Source organism: Phalacrocorax carbo, chromosome 1 (genome assembly GCF_963921805.1).
Source record: "Phalacrocorax carbo chromosome 1, bPhaCar2.1, whole genome shotgun sequence".
Classification (NCBI taxonomy): Eukaryota; Metazoa; Chordata; class Aves; order Suliformes; family Phalacrocoracidae; genus Phalacrocorax; species Phalacrocorax carbo.
In genome coordinates, this window is record NC_087513.1 from 37,085,989 (window position 1) to 37,104,265 (window position 18,277).

At 44.6% G+C, this 18,277-nt stretch overlaps 1 protein-coding gene across 1 annotated transcript in view; it reads right to left on the bottom strand.

Moving 5' to 3' along the window:
- Positions 1 to 801: 801 nt before the first annotated feature.
- PPM1H (protein phosphatase, Mg2+/Mn2+ dependent 1H) overlaps positions 802 to 18,277 on the bottom strand; it is a 139,020-nt gene continuing 121,544 nt past the window's right edge. Inside the window, exons 8-10 of the mRNA XM_064448579.1 lie at positions 17,057 to 17,164; positions 9,293 to 9,444; positions 802 to 3,100 (exon numbers count right to left, since the gene is read on the bottom strand). Of these exons, the coding sequence (XP_064304649.1) occupies positions 2,953 to 3,100; positions 9,293 to 9,444; positions 17,057 to 17,164 (408 nt within the window). The 3' untranslated portion in view covers positions 802 to 2,952. The remainder of the gene's footprint in view (positions 3,101 to 9,292; positions 9,445 to 17,056; positions 17,165 to 18,277) is intronic.

Below are 18,277 nucleotides of genomic sequence, written 5' to 3' on the forward strand. Positions count from 1 at the left end.
GAAGTGAAAGCCCAAGTACTAACGCAGCAGATCGGAGATGTACCAGAGATGCTCTAGGGAAGCAAGCATGTAATTGTGTAACAGATACTTTGTAGAAAAGCAAAACAAAAAGCATCACAGCATACTTTCAGTCACATACATCTGAGTAGGAACCTTTTTATTATCCTTCAAAGTTCTCAGGACATATTAAGTGACGCTAATCGATACTAATTGTTGATACCGTACTTCCACCCTTTCCAGGAAAGGGACTGATAGCTAACACAGCTCCAGCCTGCTTCTCTGCAGTGGCTGTGCCCAGGTGACAGCAATACCTCAGATGACCAACAAAGATACTAGAGGGTGAGTCACAAAGACATTCCAGTGCCCACAAGATTTTGCTCTGAGAAGTCACCAGCCAGTTTGCTCCCACGAAGTCAGGCACTCTGCTAGCCCATCTCTCTCCAGGGGATGTTTAAAAACACTCCTGAACGAGAAGGTGCACTGCCTTGAATTTACACTTCTGAATTTTGGCAAATGCTACACTGGAAATTTATTTCCACCACATTGTACTCAGTGGTTTCATAATGACTGGTATGTGTCTTGACACCATGTTACTAAATAATGAAGACTAAGAATGTGTGGGCACTGAAATATTTGACTCAGGCTTGTAGTTGGTACCAGCAAGCACCAGCTTCTTTGCTGTTCAGACAACTCCGCTGGAATTGCCAGCATTAGTTTCATTGTGAAAGAGGATCTGAATTGCTAGAGGACTACGCAACTGCATTAGTGAAGACACAACAGGAGTTACACAGAGCATGAAAAGCATGTTTACAAGTTTATTAGGCCAAAAAAAAACCCCCAAAAACCCAACCCTGCAAGAGAAGATCTCTTGCTTAAACTTTAAAACATATAAGGGGCCATGTGATAAATATTCTAGACTCCAAACCTTTCTTTTCACCCAGCCGCACACAGAAGAAGAGGTAAAGGGGAAAAAAAAAAAAAAGGAAAAAATAGATAAAGCATGACAACACATAATCAGATATGCCACGGATTTATGCTGAAGCTCTAGAATACAAAACGTCCGTGTTCTCCGCAGCTTTATCACATGCAGGCAATGGGGAATGCACAGAAGTTTTCAGGCTAAAATCATGCAGTTTGCTGCATGTTTGAGCCGTTACACACTCTGCATTGCCTCCTCGCAACCTGAAACTCCTCCTGGGTCTAGAGATTTAGAGCAAGGGTAGTTTAAATCCACTGAGACCATTGCACATGTACTTCCGGATGCAATCAAATAAAACATCTGGGCAGCTATGCCGCACATGTGCTGCGCGGTGTTTACATAGCACATTATAAATTACAAAACTGGCAAGCTCTAGGACACGCCTGTTCAGGAGAAAGTCTGCAAAGGGCACAGCATCCTCCTCCTCCTCTAGAAAGGACACAACATTTGTGAGCTGCCTAGTCAGTGCCCTACAATTCTGTCAGCCCCCTATCTTTTGGCTATCCAAGAAGTACGAGCCAGATAAGCAGCTCCAAAGGAATGCGGTCAGAGGGTAAGTTACCTTGAGTGTGGCTCCCCAGCCCATATATCTGCCTATACACTAGAACCTTCTGAATTTTTTTCTTCAATTCCTGCCAATGAAGTAGGAGATCTGCTTGCTTGAAGAATAGGCAGCCAGATCAAGCTGCAGATTTGCTCAGTTGTTTCCCTCTTGGACTATTACTTTTAGTCTGATAATGTTTTACTCAGATTTCCTTTATCTGAAGTGATTTGCCACTGCTAAGAAAAAAAAGCTGCTGAAGCTAGCCAAGGGCTTGATTCTACCACAGTGATCTTTTGATCCTTGACTACAGTCCTCAACACCAAGAGGAAACAGTTACAAGCTGCCGCTTTCTGATGACCAAGTCAAGCAGGCAAAAGTATACTGTATAATAAAAGAGGCAGGAAGAAGTGAAGCGACTTTTAAATAATCACTATCTGGGTATCCAAATTGATAACAAGAACAATACCATCACTTCAAGTAGGAATCCAACAAAAAAATACACTCAGGAACCCAAATAAATTTAGCGAATCCCAACTGATGCAAAAGCTGTACGGTCAGGGATCCTTTCAACAGGATAAAGCAGGCAGAACCATTCAATGAATGAAAATCTCTAATCCCAAAGAAACTATGGCCTCCAGGTAAACATCACAAAGCTGCGGTGGCGTGCTCTGCATAACCCTGGTATATGCACAACAGGGAATCTTGAGAAATAACTCCTTACACCAAAATAAATCTTGCCATACAGAACTGTGACCTATTTCTCCTGGACAATTTTGCAGGTGGCTGTTTTAACTGCAGTAAACAGGCATACTCACGCTGAAAATAATTTCAGTTCTCTTACTAAAATACAGGAGTATAGTCTACTGAAGAAGAGACAGGAGAGGAAATTGGGGTTAGAAGGATTATACAAGTTTGAAGTTGCCCATAGGTAAGTCACGAATGCAACTTTCTGAAAGAAGAGAACTCTTGAGTCTCATATATGTATATATAGGTATTTTTAAATGAGATGTGACCCAAGTCACCTTCTGAATATATGGGGGTAGATTTCAGGAGCCTCCTTGGCTTCTGATACCCACTTCTACTTTCACAACTGAAATGGCTCTTCGAAGCCACATGGTAAACTGAGAAAAAAACATTAATTCCCCACTTGGAGGGACAACAGAATCCATAATAGGCTAGCAGCATTTAAATCCCATTCCTGTTAAGCACCAAAACCATTTCTATAGGGAAACTGTAATCTTAAGGGTTATCTTTAATCATATACAGTATATGTGCAGAGCCCTACCTTTCGGGCAGAAAAATACCCCTCCAGGGTTAGTTTTGAATAGATTACATCAATTGGAAGTGTCCCGGTCAGATCACGAAAAACAGTCTCTTACAGGCCCTTCCCGAAAAGATCCCTGTTCTATAACCACTCTTGGTGCTACTTTCACGACTGTTTGTTCCCGTGTATTAAAGGGATGACGTAGACAGAGATGTCGTCTCCAGAGCCCAGCCTGTCATTGGATATTCGCCAGCCCCGGTCCTTCAGCACTCCCCTGGCTCGCATCACGAGGTCCTGTGCCGCCAGCGTGTACCTGTGGAGAAGGCAGAATACAGCCAGGGAGTGCTCGTCTTCGTGAGGAAAGTGGGTTTTCATAGCCTGCCAGATTTACTGTTGTGAGCTACCAGGACAAGCTTCCCAGTGCTTCAGAAGCAGGGAGGAGAAATGCAAACCACGGCATAGCCGTGGAAGCAACCCCTTCCAGTTCAGTGATGGCTCCTGCATCAGAATCTAAAGGTATTTGACAGACACCAATCGATCAAAAAGTCACTGGTTATTTTGGGTGCCTGGCTTCACCAGTTTTCAGAAAAATATTAACACACTTGCCTTAACAAATTGGCTTTCTAGGAGTAGTCTGAAAAATTGAGGACCCTAAATAACACTACTTGCTGTTGAAAGCTACACCCCTGTTCACTGACACACCTGAAGGTAAATGTGGCTCAACTATTTCAGAGACAAACTATAACAAAGTCATTTGAAAGCAAGTAATAGAGAACTAAAAATAAAATCCAAATTACACTTTAAACCGGGTAGACTAGCTTGTCTGTTTCCTTGATTGTAGAATGACTTTTAAATCTCTTCTATTCTGAAACTGGAAAAGGAAACTTAGAGTTAATACAGCCAGATTAACAGAGCCCCACAGTCCTCTCACATTTATGAGTTCAGTGAAAACTGTGTGAATGTGAGTTGTCAAGTGCTTAATTTAGTGAAATACCAAGTTTCATGTTGATTCAAAACTCCCAGCCTGTGCTGGGCTGAGTGGCATTGCATTTGTGGGAGTCATTTCTGTGCATTTCTGAAAAAAATAACAGATACTGCTTGGGGGCAGAAAGGTGTCAGAGTCCAAAAGGTGGTGCATGGCAGTGCTCCGTCATGTGCTCTGATGTGTTCTCCCTCATCATTTTACCTGCTGTTACTCAGTCAACACATCTGTGTACTCATTTAGAAGTTTCCTCTGACAGAAGTCCCATCATGGGTAAACAGCTACTGTCATGTGTTTTTCTTCACCAGCCCAACACCTGGCTGAGATGTTTTGAATTTGGTTGGGTGCAGACTAGCTTTTCTATGATTTGGTAATTAAAAATTAATTGAACAGTTAAATTAAACAGACTGACAAGAAAAAAAAAAAGAGTTCAATATCATGGCTGCCTGTGTTTTATTCGAAGGCTAAGTATCAGCCTTCAAGATGATGTGGGGCTCTACAAAGCCAAACACACAGGCCACCAGAAGGCAAAGCACACATCTGTAGTTTCCAGAAACCAGGAAGGACAAGAACAGCCTGCATTTCAAGACCCCTTTTTCTAGCGAGGATCCTTGGCCAGTAGTGATCTGCCCAGATCTCACCCGAGGAATGGGAAGGAACAAGATCTCCACTGATCACAAGCAGTGTGCGTGTGGGAAGTTTGTTAAGTGAGTATCCAGGACTTTCCTAACCCCAGAAATTGTCACTAGAGAATGCATTATTAAATGGTAACTCCTACCAGTAGAGACTTTATTTGCTCTCTGGGGATAAAAGAAGGAAAAAAACCTAATTATGTTCTATTTCTACAGTTTTGATGCCATAAACTCAAATGACTGCTCTGAACCAGGAAGAGATTTATTTGCTCTACTAAAAAGATTTCTTCAATGCAAATAAACCAACATTTGACTACCTAAAAGGTCTGATGTTATATCCAAGTGATGTTGTACAGAAGCAATGCACCCCCTGCTCCTAAAGGTACTGAGCAGTGAAATTTCCAGCCCTCACTAGTTTTGACAAAAGATTTAGCAATAAGAGAAGGGCCCAAGGCACGAACTCTAACACAAAGGCTTGCATACACACGTGGACGCTGTCCGCAGGTTCCGAGGTAAGCCTATACCAATGACCGCGAGCTATAACGGCAAGGTATAACAAGAAGCACTGCCCCTACCATCCTAATGCAACATGAAATTGTATTTTCTAAGGGGAAAACCACCCAAACATACATACTTGCACTCCCCAGCTCCCAAATCCCCAAAATCAGATGCAGGGCTGAGGAACAAAAGGACTCCACGTGGCAAGTGAGAAACTGGAATATTTGTTCACAGCATGCCTGATGCTGAGCGAATTTTGGCTAGAACATCTTTTCCAAGGATTTCTCAGCTATTGTCAGCATTTAAAAGAAGAAAACACCCATCGTTCTGGGAGAAAATTTTGCCTTCCTCCTTTTTCTAATTTACAAGGCCTCCCCACATCTAAAGAGTACAAAGGAATGAGTATTGCTCTTGATCGTGTGAAGCTTTTGCTGCTTAATGTTTGGAGAGGGCAAGATAAAAAAAAGGCATTTTAATAAACCAGAAATTCTCTCACAGACCGACTGTGACATACACAAGAAAACCTGCAAATTGAAGCAAAGGAAAAAGAACAGGTGAAAGCAGCAGCGAGGTAACATATTCCTCTCCTTGTGTAAAGCTGAATTGGAGCAATGCTGTTCAACTTCGCACTAGAGGAGACAGGGTGAGTCTCTTGTACCTGGAGATGAATAGCAGCAGCAGTCCATTACCAAATGCTTTATTCTCCAGTGCTGTGAACTTGGGATTCAGTTGTCGAGACAGCATTAGAGAACTGCTGAAGTAGTTTTAAAGCATCCACTTCCCCTTAATGAACAGCCTCACTGGAATGCAACTTTTGTGTTTTAAGAATAAATATTTTTTTTTTTTTCTGCTGAAGCTTCCAGTATTGATCAGTGAAAGTACTGCAGGAGAAATGGTGACAGTGGGGGAAATGTGCTGCTGTCTGAGCAGCTTCTTATCTTCTCACACCCAACAGAGGTGGAGCGACTCCGCAGCATCCTCATAAATCTCTAGCTAGTGTGAGAGAGAGAGTGAGAGGGAATGAGAAAGGACAGGAGGGAGGATGAGAAGGAAAAGGTTCCCAAGGTCAGTGGGTAAACCTGCGTAAGTGCAGCTGAAGGAAATGGGCAAGAATCATGCTTCTCGATCTTCATACCTATTCAGAGAGATGATGTATGGAAAGCAGCAGTGTGTCGCTACCACCTGTTCTTCACTCAGGGTCCCCTTCATGCTCTTGTCTGCCACAACACCCGTAAGAAATGAGCTGGCTAAGAAATCCAGCTACACCCCAGCTCCCTCACTCCATCACAGCCCTCACACAGGAACTGTTCTTTAATTGAGTCTGTGCCCATCACCCGCTGACCAAATCCCCGGAGGCCGTGTCTGCATGTCTGGGTGAAGACAGACCCGAGGACTTTGCTCTCCCTGCACTTGGAGAAGCCCAGGCACATGCTACGTTTGACAGAATTTAAAGATGTTTTTCTGTGGGTAACAAACACTCACAGTTCTGACAGTAAATATCAGCAAGAGAGAGTCCCAAGAGCATTGCTGAGGGCTGTAAGCTCTTACCCATCAGGCTATAAAATTACTTCTAATTCAAATAGGAGGGATATTGTTCCCTCTAAGAGCTAATTATGTAACAGAGAAGTACTCTGCGGCTCTAAAATCTTCCTCCCTAGCTTTTTTTTTTTTTTTTTTAAAATATGCTGCTGTCAGGGAATAAGTAGGCTACTGGGTCAAGCAGATCCAGAGACTGCTCCACAAGCAGGTTCTCCAGAAGACCACAGTATACCCAGGGGGCAAGCCCAAGTCTCTTATGTTCTGACAAGTTTTCTACGCCCCTAGAGATTTCACATTTCCAGCTGATCACCTCACCACAGACTGTCACTACACCCATCAGAGAACCTGACATTTTGTGGGATAACATTTCCTTTAAACATAGCACTGATAATACAGCAAACAAGATTTCCCTGTCACCAACTAGTGAGAGGAATGAACACAGCTCCACAGTATGAGCTGCTGTGTTATTGTAAATTCATTAGTTATACCTGATTTGGACCACTGTGAAGTAATTATGTAAAACCCCTCACACAGTACTTTAAAACCTTTAAATATTCTTTACAACCAAGCAGCAAGAGCAATTCCACAAAGGTAATTTTCATAAATATCATTGTAAACTCTATGAGGGACTGCTCTAATTACCTTTTGCAAGCTGCTGTGAGAAATGTCTTGCCACTGCTATTTGTAAGCCTCTAAATGACCTGGCACAAAGTTACTTAAAAGAACAAATTAATTTTCAATTCAGATGTCCATTCAAAGACCAGTAGGTCAAACACTAATAAACGTGTTTGTTCTAACTCATAATAAAGCAGGCCCAATTCTGGAGTGTGTTGTACTCACGCTGGCACAAACAGGGACTAATCCCTCACAATTACTGGGGCTAGAATAGCACAAACAAATCTAAATGTCTTTTTTTCCTTTAGTGTCTCTGATTCCTATAAGTGTTTTATAATGGATGAAAATTTACTCACCTAACAAGTCAAAAGATCAAACAAAGGATTCCCGCTCCTACTGCAGCAAACGTGGTGGCCATCACCAGCTTTGGGAAGACCAAAAGGAACAAGAGACACCCAACACACCCAGACTGTATTCACAACAGACAGGACCAGCAAGGACGGTAGGAAGAGCCAACCTTTCCCAATTACTAGATGAGAATGGAGACAGAGCAGGGCAGAGGTATTATATTTTACCAGGTGCCTTTGCAAGAGGAGACTCAGGGGCGCAGAAATGAGACCAAAAGCTCCCCAGCACCTCTGAACAGTGCTAGGGAATAACTGAAAGTAGATTGGGTGGGTCGTGTCCTCCTACTGTAAATTAATGGCATATCTGCATAGCACAGTGTTAGATGCCCTGGAAGTGCCCCTCGCTAATCCTGCCTGATCTCCTCCCAGAGAGAAGAGAGAGACGCTTCCATGTCTTGCCGAAGTAGAGGGTGTCCTGGCTGTCATTCGCACCACATCTCCTCTTCAGCACAAGGGGGTGGGGAAGGTCAGAATATTGCAGTTGCAGCTTCATGTTAACCCTCCATTCACCTGAAGACTAAGTGCTTGCAGCAAAATATTGTTTTGCATTCCACGTTTATAAGTGTTAGGGCAAGAAAATGCCGCTCGTGAGTTACTCTGGAGCTGCTCTCACTTCAAAACCCAAGTGGCGGTCAGGGTGTCCCAGTTACCTTCCCTGTCTGCTGATGGAGAACAGGACTGACCCTGTGAAGATGACCACTTCGAAACATGAGAAACGCCAAGCATTTTTAGATGGGTTTCCCCATGTCCTCAAGAGTTGCCACATCTAAACAACTGTAACCTGAGTTCTCGCACTGTCCCGCATGTCTTCACTTGGCTCCCGAGATATCTCAGAGCTTATTTCTGAAGCTCTGCTTTCTGCAGGCTAGCTGGGGATGTGTAAAAAGCTTTTCCCCACTCCCAGCTCAGGGCGAGGGCAGCAGACAGCAATGGCCAGGCCTGAATTCAGAAGCAACACACACTTCCCTTCCTGAACAGTCCCTAGGGGAGGATAAAGCTCTTTCCACTTTCACAGTCCTCCCTTTTACAAACAAGAGACTTCTGATCTCTAGCATAATGTTTTAATTCACAGTGACACCGAACTCGGCAGCAGACAGACTGATGGACTCACTCAAGGCAACCAGCGCTCTAGCTAGCTGTTTGGGAACTTGTTTGTTTGCTTGATGATATGTTTTAAAGAGAAGAACTGGTCATGTAAGAGGTGATAAAGAAAGGAAAATGAAGAGGATTAGGTAGGTTAGAACCGAAATGAAACAGAATCCAACTAAATGAAATTGAGTCAGACGTTCCACCTATTTTGTCACACACTTGTCCTGCAGCTGGTAGCACTGAGCATCCCCTACTGAAGGTGGGCTTAAAGGTCACAGCATGACCAGGAATGAGTGGGAACCACACTGTGCAGTATTTATACATACATACATACAGTGAGAGAGAGGGAGATATATGCTGACGATGTCCTAGTGAGAAAAAATCTTTAGTGCTAAAGGACTATCCAGAGGAAAGTTAAGTGGAAATCTGTGACTGCTGGAGACAGAAACCTGTTGCTAAGACCTCAGCCTCCTACAGTTTCCACCAGGCCTCGCAGAGCAAACAAAATGGATCCCTGGCCAAGATACTGTGATCCCACAAATTTTCCTTTGAAGGCAGGCAATTCTGAGTTATAACAGACGCCCCCCACCCCTCTCCATTTGCTGTAGAGGCTCCATAAAAATATCTTCTTTTAAGTGTTGCGTATTTACTAAACATTATTCATATCATACTTTCTACAAAAAATACGTTACCAGAACGCACTTTTCCGCAGACAAGTTAGAAAATCAGGGATGAGCACGAACCTGTGGGGATCATCGGGGTCACAGTTTGGTAGAAAGTTAGTGACAGCTTCTGCCACTTCTTCATTCAAAAGCACATCCCAGAGTCCGTCAGTAGCTAGGATCAGAACATCATCTGGCCCATGCTCATACTGCAGAAGGTCATAGACTCTCACCTAAAACAAACAAAAAAAAACAACCCAAGAGACATCCGTGAAGGAGAGAACATCGGACCCGTTTGTGACACGCTGCCGAGTCTGGCTGCGAGTTAGCAGGTTTGGCCAGGGCACTGGAATAACTCTCCCGCAGCACTGCTGGGGTCTGTTTCCAATTTAGCCCTTGAGACAGCAACCCTTCCTGCCCTGGCTCAGCGTGGCTCACGTGCGTGACTCCAGCCGGCGTGGATGCAATCATCCCTAAGCCAGGCTGTAAAGCACCATGCCACCTGCTGCCAGCAGCACCCGAAGCCTCCCCCACCTGGCAGCCTGATTTCGGTGTGTGAGGCTCTTCTCTAGCATCACCAGGGCCAGTCATATGGAAGCTGAATAATTTATTTGATGAATTTTTGATATTTTCTAATAAAATATTCACAAATAATTGTTTTCACTCTTTGTCCAGATCCATTTAGCTCTGCCAGATAAATTGCACATGTTCAGAAATGCCTGCGTCGCAGAAGGCATCGCATTTATTTTTCTAGACCTGAGGCTGCTGCTGCACTCAAGAATTATGCCTGAGGAAGTGAGTAGTTCCACAAAACAGAGAAAAACTGTTTACCTGCTTAGTTATGTGTATCTGTAAGGAGTTCAGTAGGTAGAGACTGATTCAAGATCTGCACAAAAGTGAACCTCCAAGCTTAAGCACACTATTAAAATGTCCACTGGCTTCACCTTGCCAGTCTGCAGCCACAGTCAGGCTGACCACTCCTGCTGGCACATCCCTAACACCCTGCCTTTAAAACGACTTCCATCATCCTCTTCCCGACAAGGCTGGGGAAAGCCAGGAGCAGAGGGGGCAGACACGGGGTGGGGCAGGAGGCTGTCAGCTGAGCCGGAACACAAAGAAAGGTCATGGCAAGTGTTTTAAACCGAGCCTTCAGTTGGGTGTAACTCTCCTTCCCGCACACAGTATTCCAGCTGACAAACCGCCTGCAATTTCCAGGTTGCAATGGGGAGCCGTCATGAAGCACTCACGGAGCACTTTAATTACCACAGCAAGAACCACAGTTTGAAACAAGTGTGACAACCTTGGCAAGGCCGACAGGAGGAAACGATCCATCTGTACTGAAGTTTGGAAGCGGTGCGCCTCGTCATGCACCCTGCTCCGGCCTCGGGCGCCACTAACAGCAGCGGCAGTCGGGAAATTTGTCAGAACAAGCATTTGGCATAACTAGAAAATACGAGCTGTTTTATTCTCCCTCCTGGTGCTTTCCCCCCTTAGGAGCCATGGAGCAGGCAATGCACATAAAATGCCTGGACCTTTTAATGTAATTATGATTTTATGGGACTACAACCAGTACTGGAGGGGAAAAAAAAAATCATCTAGACCTGACTGCTAATCCTTACTTGTTCGCCTTTCAGTCAAAAGCACAAGAAGGTCATTTGTAAAATGTAACCTTCACTTCATTATCTAAGGTAGCAGCTGAATAAGGACTTTGGAGAGGATTAAAGTCAAAGCAAGATACTGTCTTCATTAGAGCATAACTCCTTATTCAGACTGAGTGGGAACACTGTTATAGAAAAGATCCCTATATGCAGCACAGCTCTCCTCTCAAGCCCACTGCACAGAAGCCAGTAGCTGTCATAGTACGCATTCCCCAAAATTTAGTTCAGCCTATAACAGCCCAGGGTTTCAACTCGGAAATCACTGGGGTGTGGGGGTTAAGTTGGCCAACACAGCCATCAATAAGTGCCACATGTTCTGGTCAGATCTCTTGGGTACAGGCAAATATTTGAGAGAGCATCGGGGTTAATGCTCAGGGATGCGCTCAGCAGCAAGGCCATCGCAGGAATAACCAAGCTTCAGAAATCAGCACTAGGAAACAGACCTATCATGGCTCTCCCACCCAGGCCAAGTACACATTACACCACAAGAGCCTTTTTTGCAGGGAACCAAGACCATGCATCACTGATTTGAATCCTCCTGAAATGAACAATCTTGTCTGACTGGGGAGGGGCACTGGGATAGATAAGAAACTTGGCAAAGCTACCTGCAGCCAATCCACAGGTCAAAAGGTCCAAATCCTTGGTGTAGCTCAATGCTAGAGCAGCACCAAGAACAGATCATTTTACCAAGAACATGTTTAGTTTGGGGGGAAAAGAAAAAAAAAAAGTGCAATCACTGATTTTATGGGTAATCTGGGAACAAGGTATATCCTAAAAGCAAAAGTTTTGTGAACTGAGCACCTCCAGAAAGGACTGCAATTGAGAAGGAACTAGATATCAGAAGAGGTGCAGAGAAGGGCAGTGGGGTGAGCAATAAGGGGTGCTAGGCTGGTACCCAGGCTAAGGAAAAGAGAGTGCCAAGGTTACAGGAGGCAAGGTTGGGGCAACTTTAGGGAAGATTCTTCTATAAAAGGACCGGTTGGACATGCAACAAAATGTTCACTGAAATGCAGCTTTGTCTGCCTTACAGTCACCAGAGCAGCAATGCATTAGAGCAGCCACATCCACATGATTTTTTCCTAGGCTCTTTCTTTCTGTCTTTCCTCAGGTTTCTAAAATACAGCTGTAGGTGCCCCAGTACATTGCTGACAAAAATGAGTTAATTTAGAGCTGTCCAGTCTATCGTAGGTTCAAGTTATGCTCACAGACCACCTTGCCCAGGTGCAGAAACAAGCCAGCTCCTAACTCTTCACTTTTCTGCTAGCGGCTTTGTTCTAGTTCTTTCTTTGGTCAATGAGGGCCTCTTGCAGTAGCGACACGTGCCTTCAGCTGGACACGAAGCAGCTTCACAGCAGAGCTCCCAGGGGCACACAGGTTGGGCAGCACACCGGGGCATGTGTAATGGAGACCAGCAGGACCCACTGAACATCCACTCCACACACACCACAATGTGTAACACCCCACGGCATACTCCACACACACTGTACAAAGAAGGCGAGGCAGCACGATATGCCAGAATTTCGGAACGACAAGGGGAGATCCAGGGAGTTACTTAAGTGCATGCAATGACAAGCAGCCCACAGCTCTGTAAATCTTACATGACCGAAAGCAGCTCAATGCCTCCAGTGGGAATGACTACTTTCTAATTTTTATATTTTTTTCTAATTCCAGAGCCAACCTACCTAACCACTGCCTCCTTCCTGTAGCTGTATTTCAGGAAACTAAACAACAGCGAGGTTTCAGTGATATTCTGTCTACAACAGAAGTTTGCACCAAGCTGCAAGCACTGCAAAACAGTATTACGTAGCCCCACTAGCGCAGCTGATGCTGGCCAGACAATGGCCTGCAGCACAGAGGTTTCTTTAACTGGTGCTGTACCCTTGACATACTTCCTAGAAATTCCACCCAGAATCCTCACAGGCTTTCCCTCATGACTCATTGCTTCTGCAGCCAGATGTCAATCCTGATAGTGCTTCACAGAACTCATCCTCTGGGCTACCTGTGCCCTGTCCTCTGCCTCCTGTGCTGTCCCAAGAGCCTTGCCACCAACTCCCCCCAGCTTCCCGGCCCTTCTGTGCTCCCTGGTGAACTTCCTCACTCTAACGTCTCTCTGGAGCATCAGGGCACCCCTCAAAGGAGCCTAGTTTGGTCATCATACTTCTACCATCCACTGATGTCTTACTTGACTTGGAACAGCTGATCTGTTAACTACCTAAACTTGACTTTAGTAACCAGATAATGTAAAAAGCCAACGATAAGGAAGCAGCACCACCTTGGTAGCACAAACGTCCATAACAGTAAGAGTTGGGTTACGCTATATTTTATCCTGACTGGTACTTACAGATCTCTGCTGACAGGTGACAGCGGATACACACCGCTAGAGCCCATAGTCACACACGACATCTTTCTGAACACGTGTTATGCAGTTTGTCATGTAACACCTTTCTTCAATCCAGATATTTGTTACTCTCATTGCTCACCTACATGCAGTCAAGGGTGCTGAGAAAAATGCTCTGGGCAAGCAACGAACAAACAGGTGGGCTGTTTTTATATTTACATTTCAAACAGACCTACCCACCAGACAAAACCTGCGTTTGGCTGCCGAAAAGGATCACAGCAGCTCTGCGAAGGCGCTGCGGCTTGTTTGCCAGGTTTGTTTTTAAAAGGCAGCCAACACGAGTCCCTGCGGCTTGAAAACCGCTCACAACAGAGTGACATGCGAGCCTGCAGCCACCTGAGGTGCTCCTCAGCAGCCGGCCCCGGGGGAATTCGAGCCAAACAACAGCCCGCATTCACTCGCCTGCACTATTGATCAACTCAGCTACTTCAATAAATTAAGCCCTTTCTTAATTGTATCGTCCATTTTTATGCGCAGTGTTATCCAGCGCAGCTTCGCTGGCAAACGATGAGATCTTTCAATACCACCCTCCAAGTAATTTATATGTAAATAATAAAAAGCGGGTCCCAACACTGCTCCCTGCAGCACTCACCAATTAATCTCCTTTTAGCTTTTTACTGCCACCCTTTGTTTCCTGCCCTTTAGCCAATTTCCAGTAGACTGTGCCAACTTTCCACTTAGTCTATAGCTTCATATCTTTTATATTAATAACCTGTGATGCAGAACAGCTTCTCAAACGTTTTCTGAGAAATCAAAGTGCTCATGCAAGACCATCTACTGCATTTATTTTTTCTAATTCTCTGATAGACATAACCCTGAAGGACTTCAAGCTACGAGTGCAATGTTTGCTTCTTGAAACCACCTTGATTCCTTTTAATCAAACAGTACTTCTCTAAGTATTTGCCTCGCTTGTTCCTTTAAACACTGTAATTCCTGAAGATTTCTCCAGAAGGCAGATGTGAATCTAAAATGGTCTCCTCTGACATACCTGTGGAGTTGTCAGAAAGATTCCACTAACATAATAGAAGGGGAAAAATTCTCCTTCATTACCTTCTTATCATTCGCTGTGGTGGCTGGCTTCAGTTTCATCACTGGCAAGGGCCAAATGCTGCCGTCAGAGCCACACCTCTCCCACCAAATGGCCGAGCTGCCATTCGAAAAAATCTCAGGATGAAATTCTGCTTTTCAGCTGCAACAAGGCGGATCTTGCTGAGCTTTAAAAAGCAGAATTTCCTGCTGAAAGCTTTCAAATGAACTGTTCCATTATGAAAAATAAATATTTAATTCCATACCAGAGAGCCTCAGCCATGGCTTGCCTGCTTTGTGCTACTCCAGTTCATTATAAAAGGCTCAATTCTCTAGAGCTCACCAACCTGCAGAAGTCCTCCAAATCTGGTCTTGTAACAGCTGAGCCACTGACTCCTGATTACATTTGTCAGTCTTGGCGCCATGACTTCTCCTCCCATAGCCTGGCACTCTATCAAAGTATCATTTCACACCACCCTCAAATTACTTCTCTATGCCTCTTTCTGGATGTAGTCTCAGGGATGCTTACCTTTCCTTCAGCTAAATTTTGGTAGACATGGCATACCAGAGCTTTGTTACACTGGAAGTAAAGTGTTCTGAAAACTCACCACATTGTCCCCCAACTTGGGAAAGGACGATGTAATTACGGCACAGAAACAGAAGCCGGAGGACTTGGATCCTCCCTCTCTCACGACTCACTATGTGCCTTAATTTCCTGTGCCTCCCCTTTTCCAGGTCTGGAAACCAGGCATTGTGCCTCCCTACCTCTATATAAACAATTTGAAATCCAATGCTGCACAAGGGCCAAATATGACTGCTGCTAGACGCCATTGCCTTTACCTCCAAGTGCCAAGATTCCCAGATGGCAGCATAAAGATGTTGTTTCTTAATGCTGGTTTCTGTGCAAGGTGCACTGTCCATGTAGGGACAGAACAAGCCAGGGAAAAACACAAGGAGATAAAGCACTAGGGCTCTTTCTGGGAAGAGAAGGAAGAGATGATTAAGAGAAGGAGGTGCAATGGAAAGACAAGTTGGAGCGTATGTTACTTCCTAATAAAATTCAGGGCTTTTTTTGCCAGTGTCTCTAAATTGAGGTGGCTAGTGCTCTGTCTTTCCTCCTCCTGCCCTTGTACGTTACTGCAGAATTTAGCTGTAAGGGGAATGTAGAAACAAAGCCAATTTTGCTCCCCTTTTGTGAAGCAGTTAAGAGATCCTGAAACGTGGATAGCATATGAACTGGATGTCATATTCCAGAATTTGAACACGTACAGACACTCCACACAAATCAGAAAAGCCCATGAGAAGCTTCGGTTTATACACACAGACAAACACTGCAGCAGCAATTGGCAGAGATGATACTGCTGAGATACTGTGCTGCAGCCATTACATACTCCAGAAACACTGGGTCTCAGCATGCCAGAAAGAAAAATAAGTAGGTAGAATTGCATCATTTCGCTGGCACTAAACAAATCCATCACAGTGATGAGGGCAGAGCTGCTGCCTGCCTGGCTGAGAACAGCAGCGGGTCCCAGGTGAGGTATACCACACATTCAAAGGGGGGAGAGAGAAGGTACTAGACTGGCAGCAAGGAAATGCGAAGAAGGGGCTGCCTGTAGATCTCCTCCTTTTCTTCAGGGCCAGAATCTTTCAGCACTTTTTAAATTTTTATTTTTAAAGTCTCCAAGATGTTCTAAGCAAGGTTAATTTAATAATTTGGTTCCTTCCTAGCACTATTACGTCATTTGTGTATTTTCATTCTCTCGCACTGCTATAGCAAGCAATAAATTCAAGGTCAAATACTGGGTATGGTTAGAACTCCAACAAGCCAGCTGACAGTGGATGGTTCTCAGCATTTGGGCCATGGGCCTCCTCTTTTTGTGCTGTCATTGGATGGCTTGCCCTTGTTTGCTATTTTATGAAAAATGTGCGTCATCGGTTCCTTGATGTAGGAACAGGAATGCAGTTATAGAGGGGGGAAAAAAAAAAGCGAGGTTTGCATGTTTCTTGTTAACAAAAACATTCAAATCCCTTTGGAAGGCTCGATATCCTTTACTACAATGTCTCTGGTGGTCAAAACCTGGAATTGTTTGTGGTGAGGCAAGTCAAGGGTAGTTTTAAATGCCTACATCATTTTAACACAAATACTGCATAATCCTCTTGTTATCCCATCATTTGGGAACACACATGGCCATTTCTGCCATTATTTGGTGTTTGCACAAAACCATCGTAAAGAATTAAGAACTGGAGGTGAAGGGGCAGAGAGATGGAAGCAGAAAGCACTCTTCCAAGTGCTCATGGCATTTTCTTGCTTAAGAGTTGATCTGGTATCCGCTGTGTAATGCAGGGGACTATTCCATTGCGGAAGACATCCAGTGCTCCCTTCTGAAGAACACAGACTTTGGTCAACTTCTGTGAAGGTAGCACGATCTAGACCTCAAGGGGAGTTGGAGCACAAGAAGGTGGGGAGAGGTGGGTGTCTGTCACACGAAATGGTGAGGCTACAGGGTAACAGTAGACTGGGGAATGAGAAGGCATCAATGCTCTGCCAGGGATCCGGAGCAACCAGAGGCAGAGCACACAGCTGGGGAACATATAATGTTCCTACTGCGTGGATGTTATTAACATGCTGCACCTTTGGGAAGGGCAGCATGTTACCTGGATTGGACCACAACCAGAACGGACAATTTGGGAAGAACAAATAAGCACACTACGTGTATTTGTTTCTCTCCCACAAATCAGGTAGTTGACCCTTGGCTGTTTTACCTCAGGAGATGAGGACAGAAAAGGTTTGATGTATATATTGGAGTCGTGTACTTTCAGGTCATGGTCTCCCAGTCCTCGGGTCACTCCAATTGTTGCCATAACTCGAGCCTGGAAATAAAGAGAAGCTATGGGGTGAAATCTCATTACTTGCATTGTGTTAATAGGGAAAGAGGTAACGTTCCTACTCCATAACTGCTACAAGTTAGGGATTAATTCCCTTTTTTCCTCCCAGAAACACTAGATTTAACACAGCTAATCAACTTCTAAGCTTTTCACATTCATGCCATCTCCATTTCTCTCATTATTCCAAGCTTTATATTCATGCCGATCCCAGTCTGTGTACACCCGTCTTGGACTGTGGCCATCTGGAAGGAACTGGGACTATGGAAAATCAACCCAGTTGCCTTGCTGTCCCATGCCAGTCTACGAGAGCATTCCTTCAGCAAATTATACTGTCAGTAAACAGGTTTTATAAAAAGGATGAGGAGCCTGATTACTCACCTAAGAAACCTGCAGCCTCTTCCCATTGACGTATTGCCATATATATTCCCCCACCAAGAAAAAAGTGCCAAAGGCACTGTGTGTGAACACACAGGTGGTGGTAGCACCGACCACAGTGCTCTCCCCTGTGGAGAGCTGGTCCTGGGCAGGTCTGCTGTTACCTCAGATCTACCACTTCCTTCCCCAAGCACCTTCGTCTGCGACACGAGCTGTTTCCCAAGAGGTGCAGGGCTCTTCTTCATTAACGCTTCTCCAAAGACTGACCAGGCAGACTGCCTCATGGGGAACCTCGTGCTCTGTGTATCACTTCCCCCAAACTATAGCTTAGCCACAGCAGCTTCTGAACAAGAAAGCTCACAGCATCAATAACAGCGAGCAACTGACTCAAAATTATTTTGCCTCACTAACCCCTGGCTCCATAAGGCAATAAGAAAGTAAATTAAAAAGATGTGCATGAAATGTTTTGCAAATAATTATAAACCTAACCAAATTCAGAGATAAGCTGCAGGTCTGAACCTTCAGAACTTGGACTAATTTTGAAAAGTGTGTATTTTTGCATTGAGATAAGAACCTAATGCAGCAGGGGAGCACTATTTAGAAACTCAGCGAGCATACCAATATCGGCAAACTGACACCACTGCGTCCTTATATTGATCCTATTGCTGCATCCAGCTAAGCTTGCTGGGATCAGCACTAATGATCTCACTGTTGTTAATCACA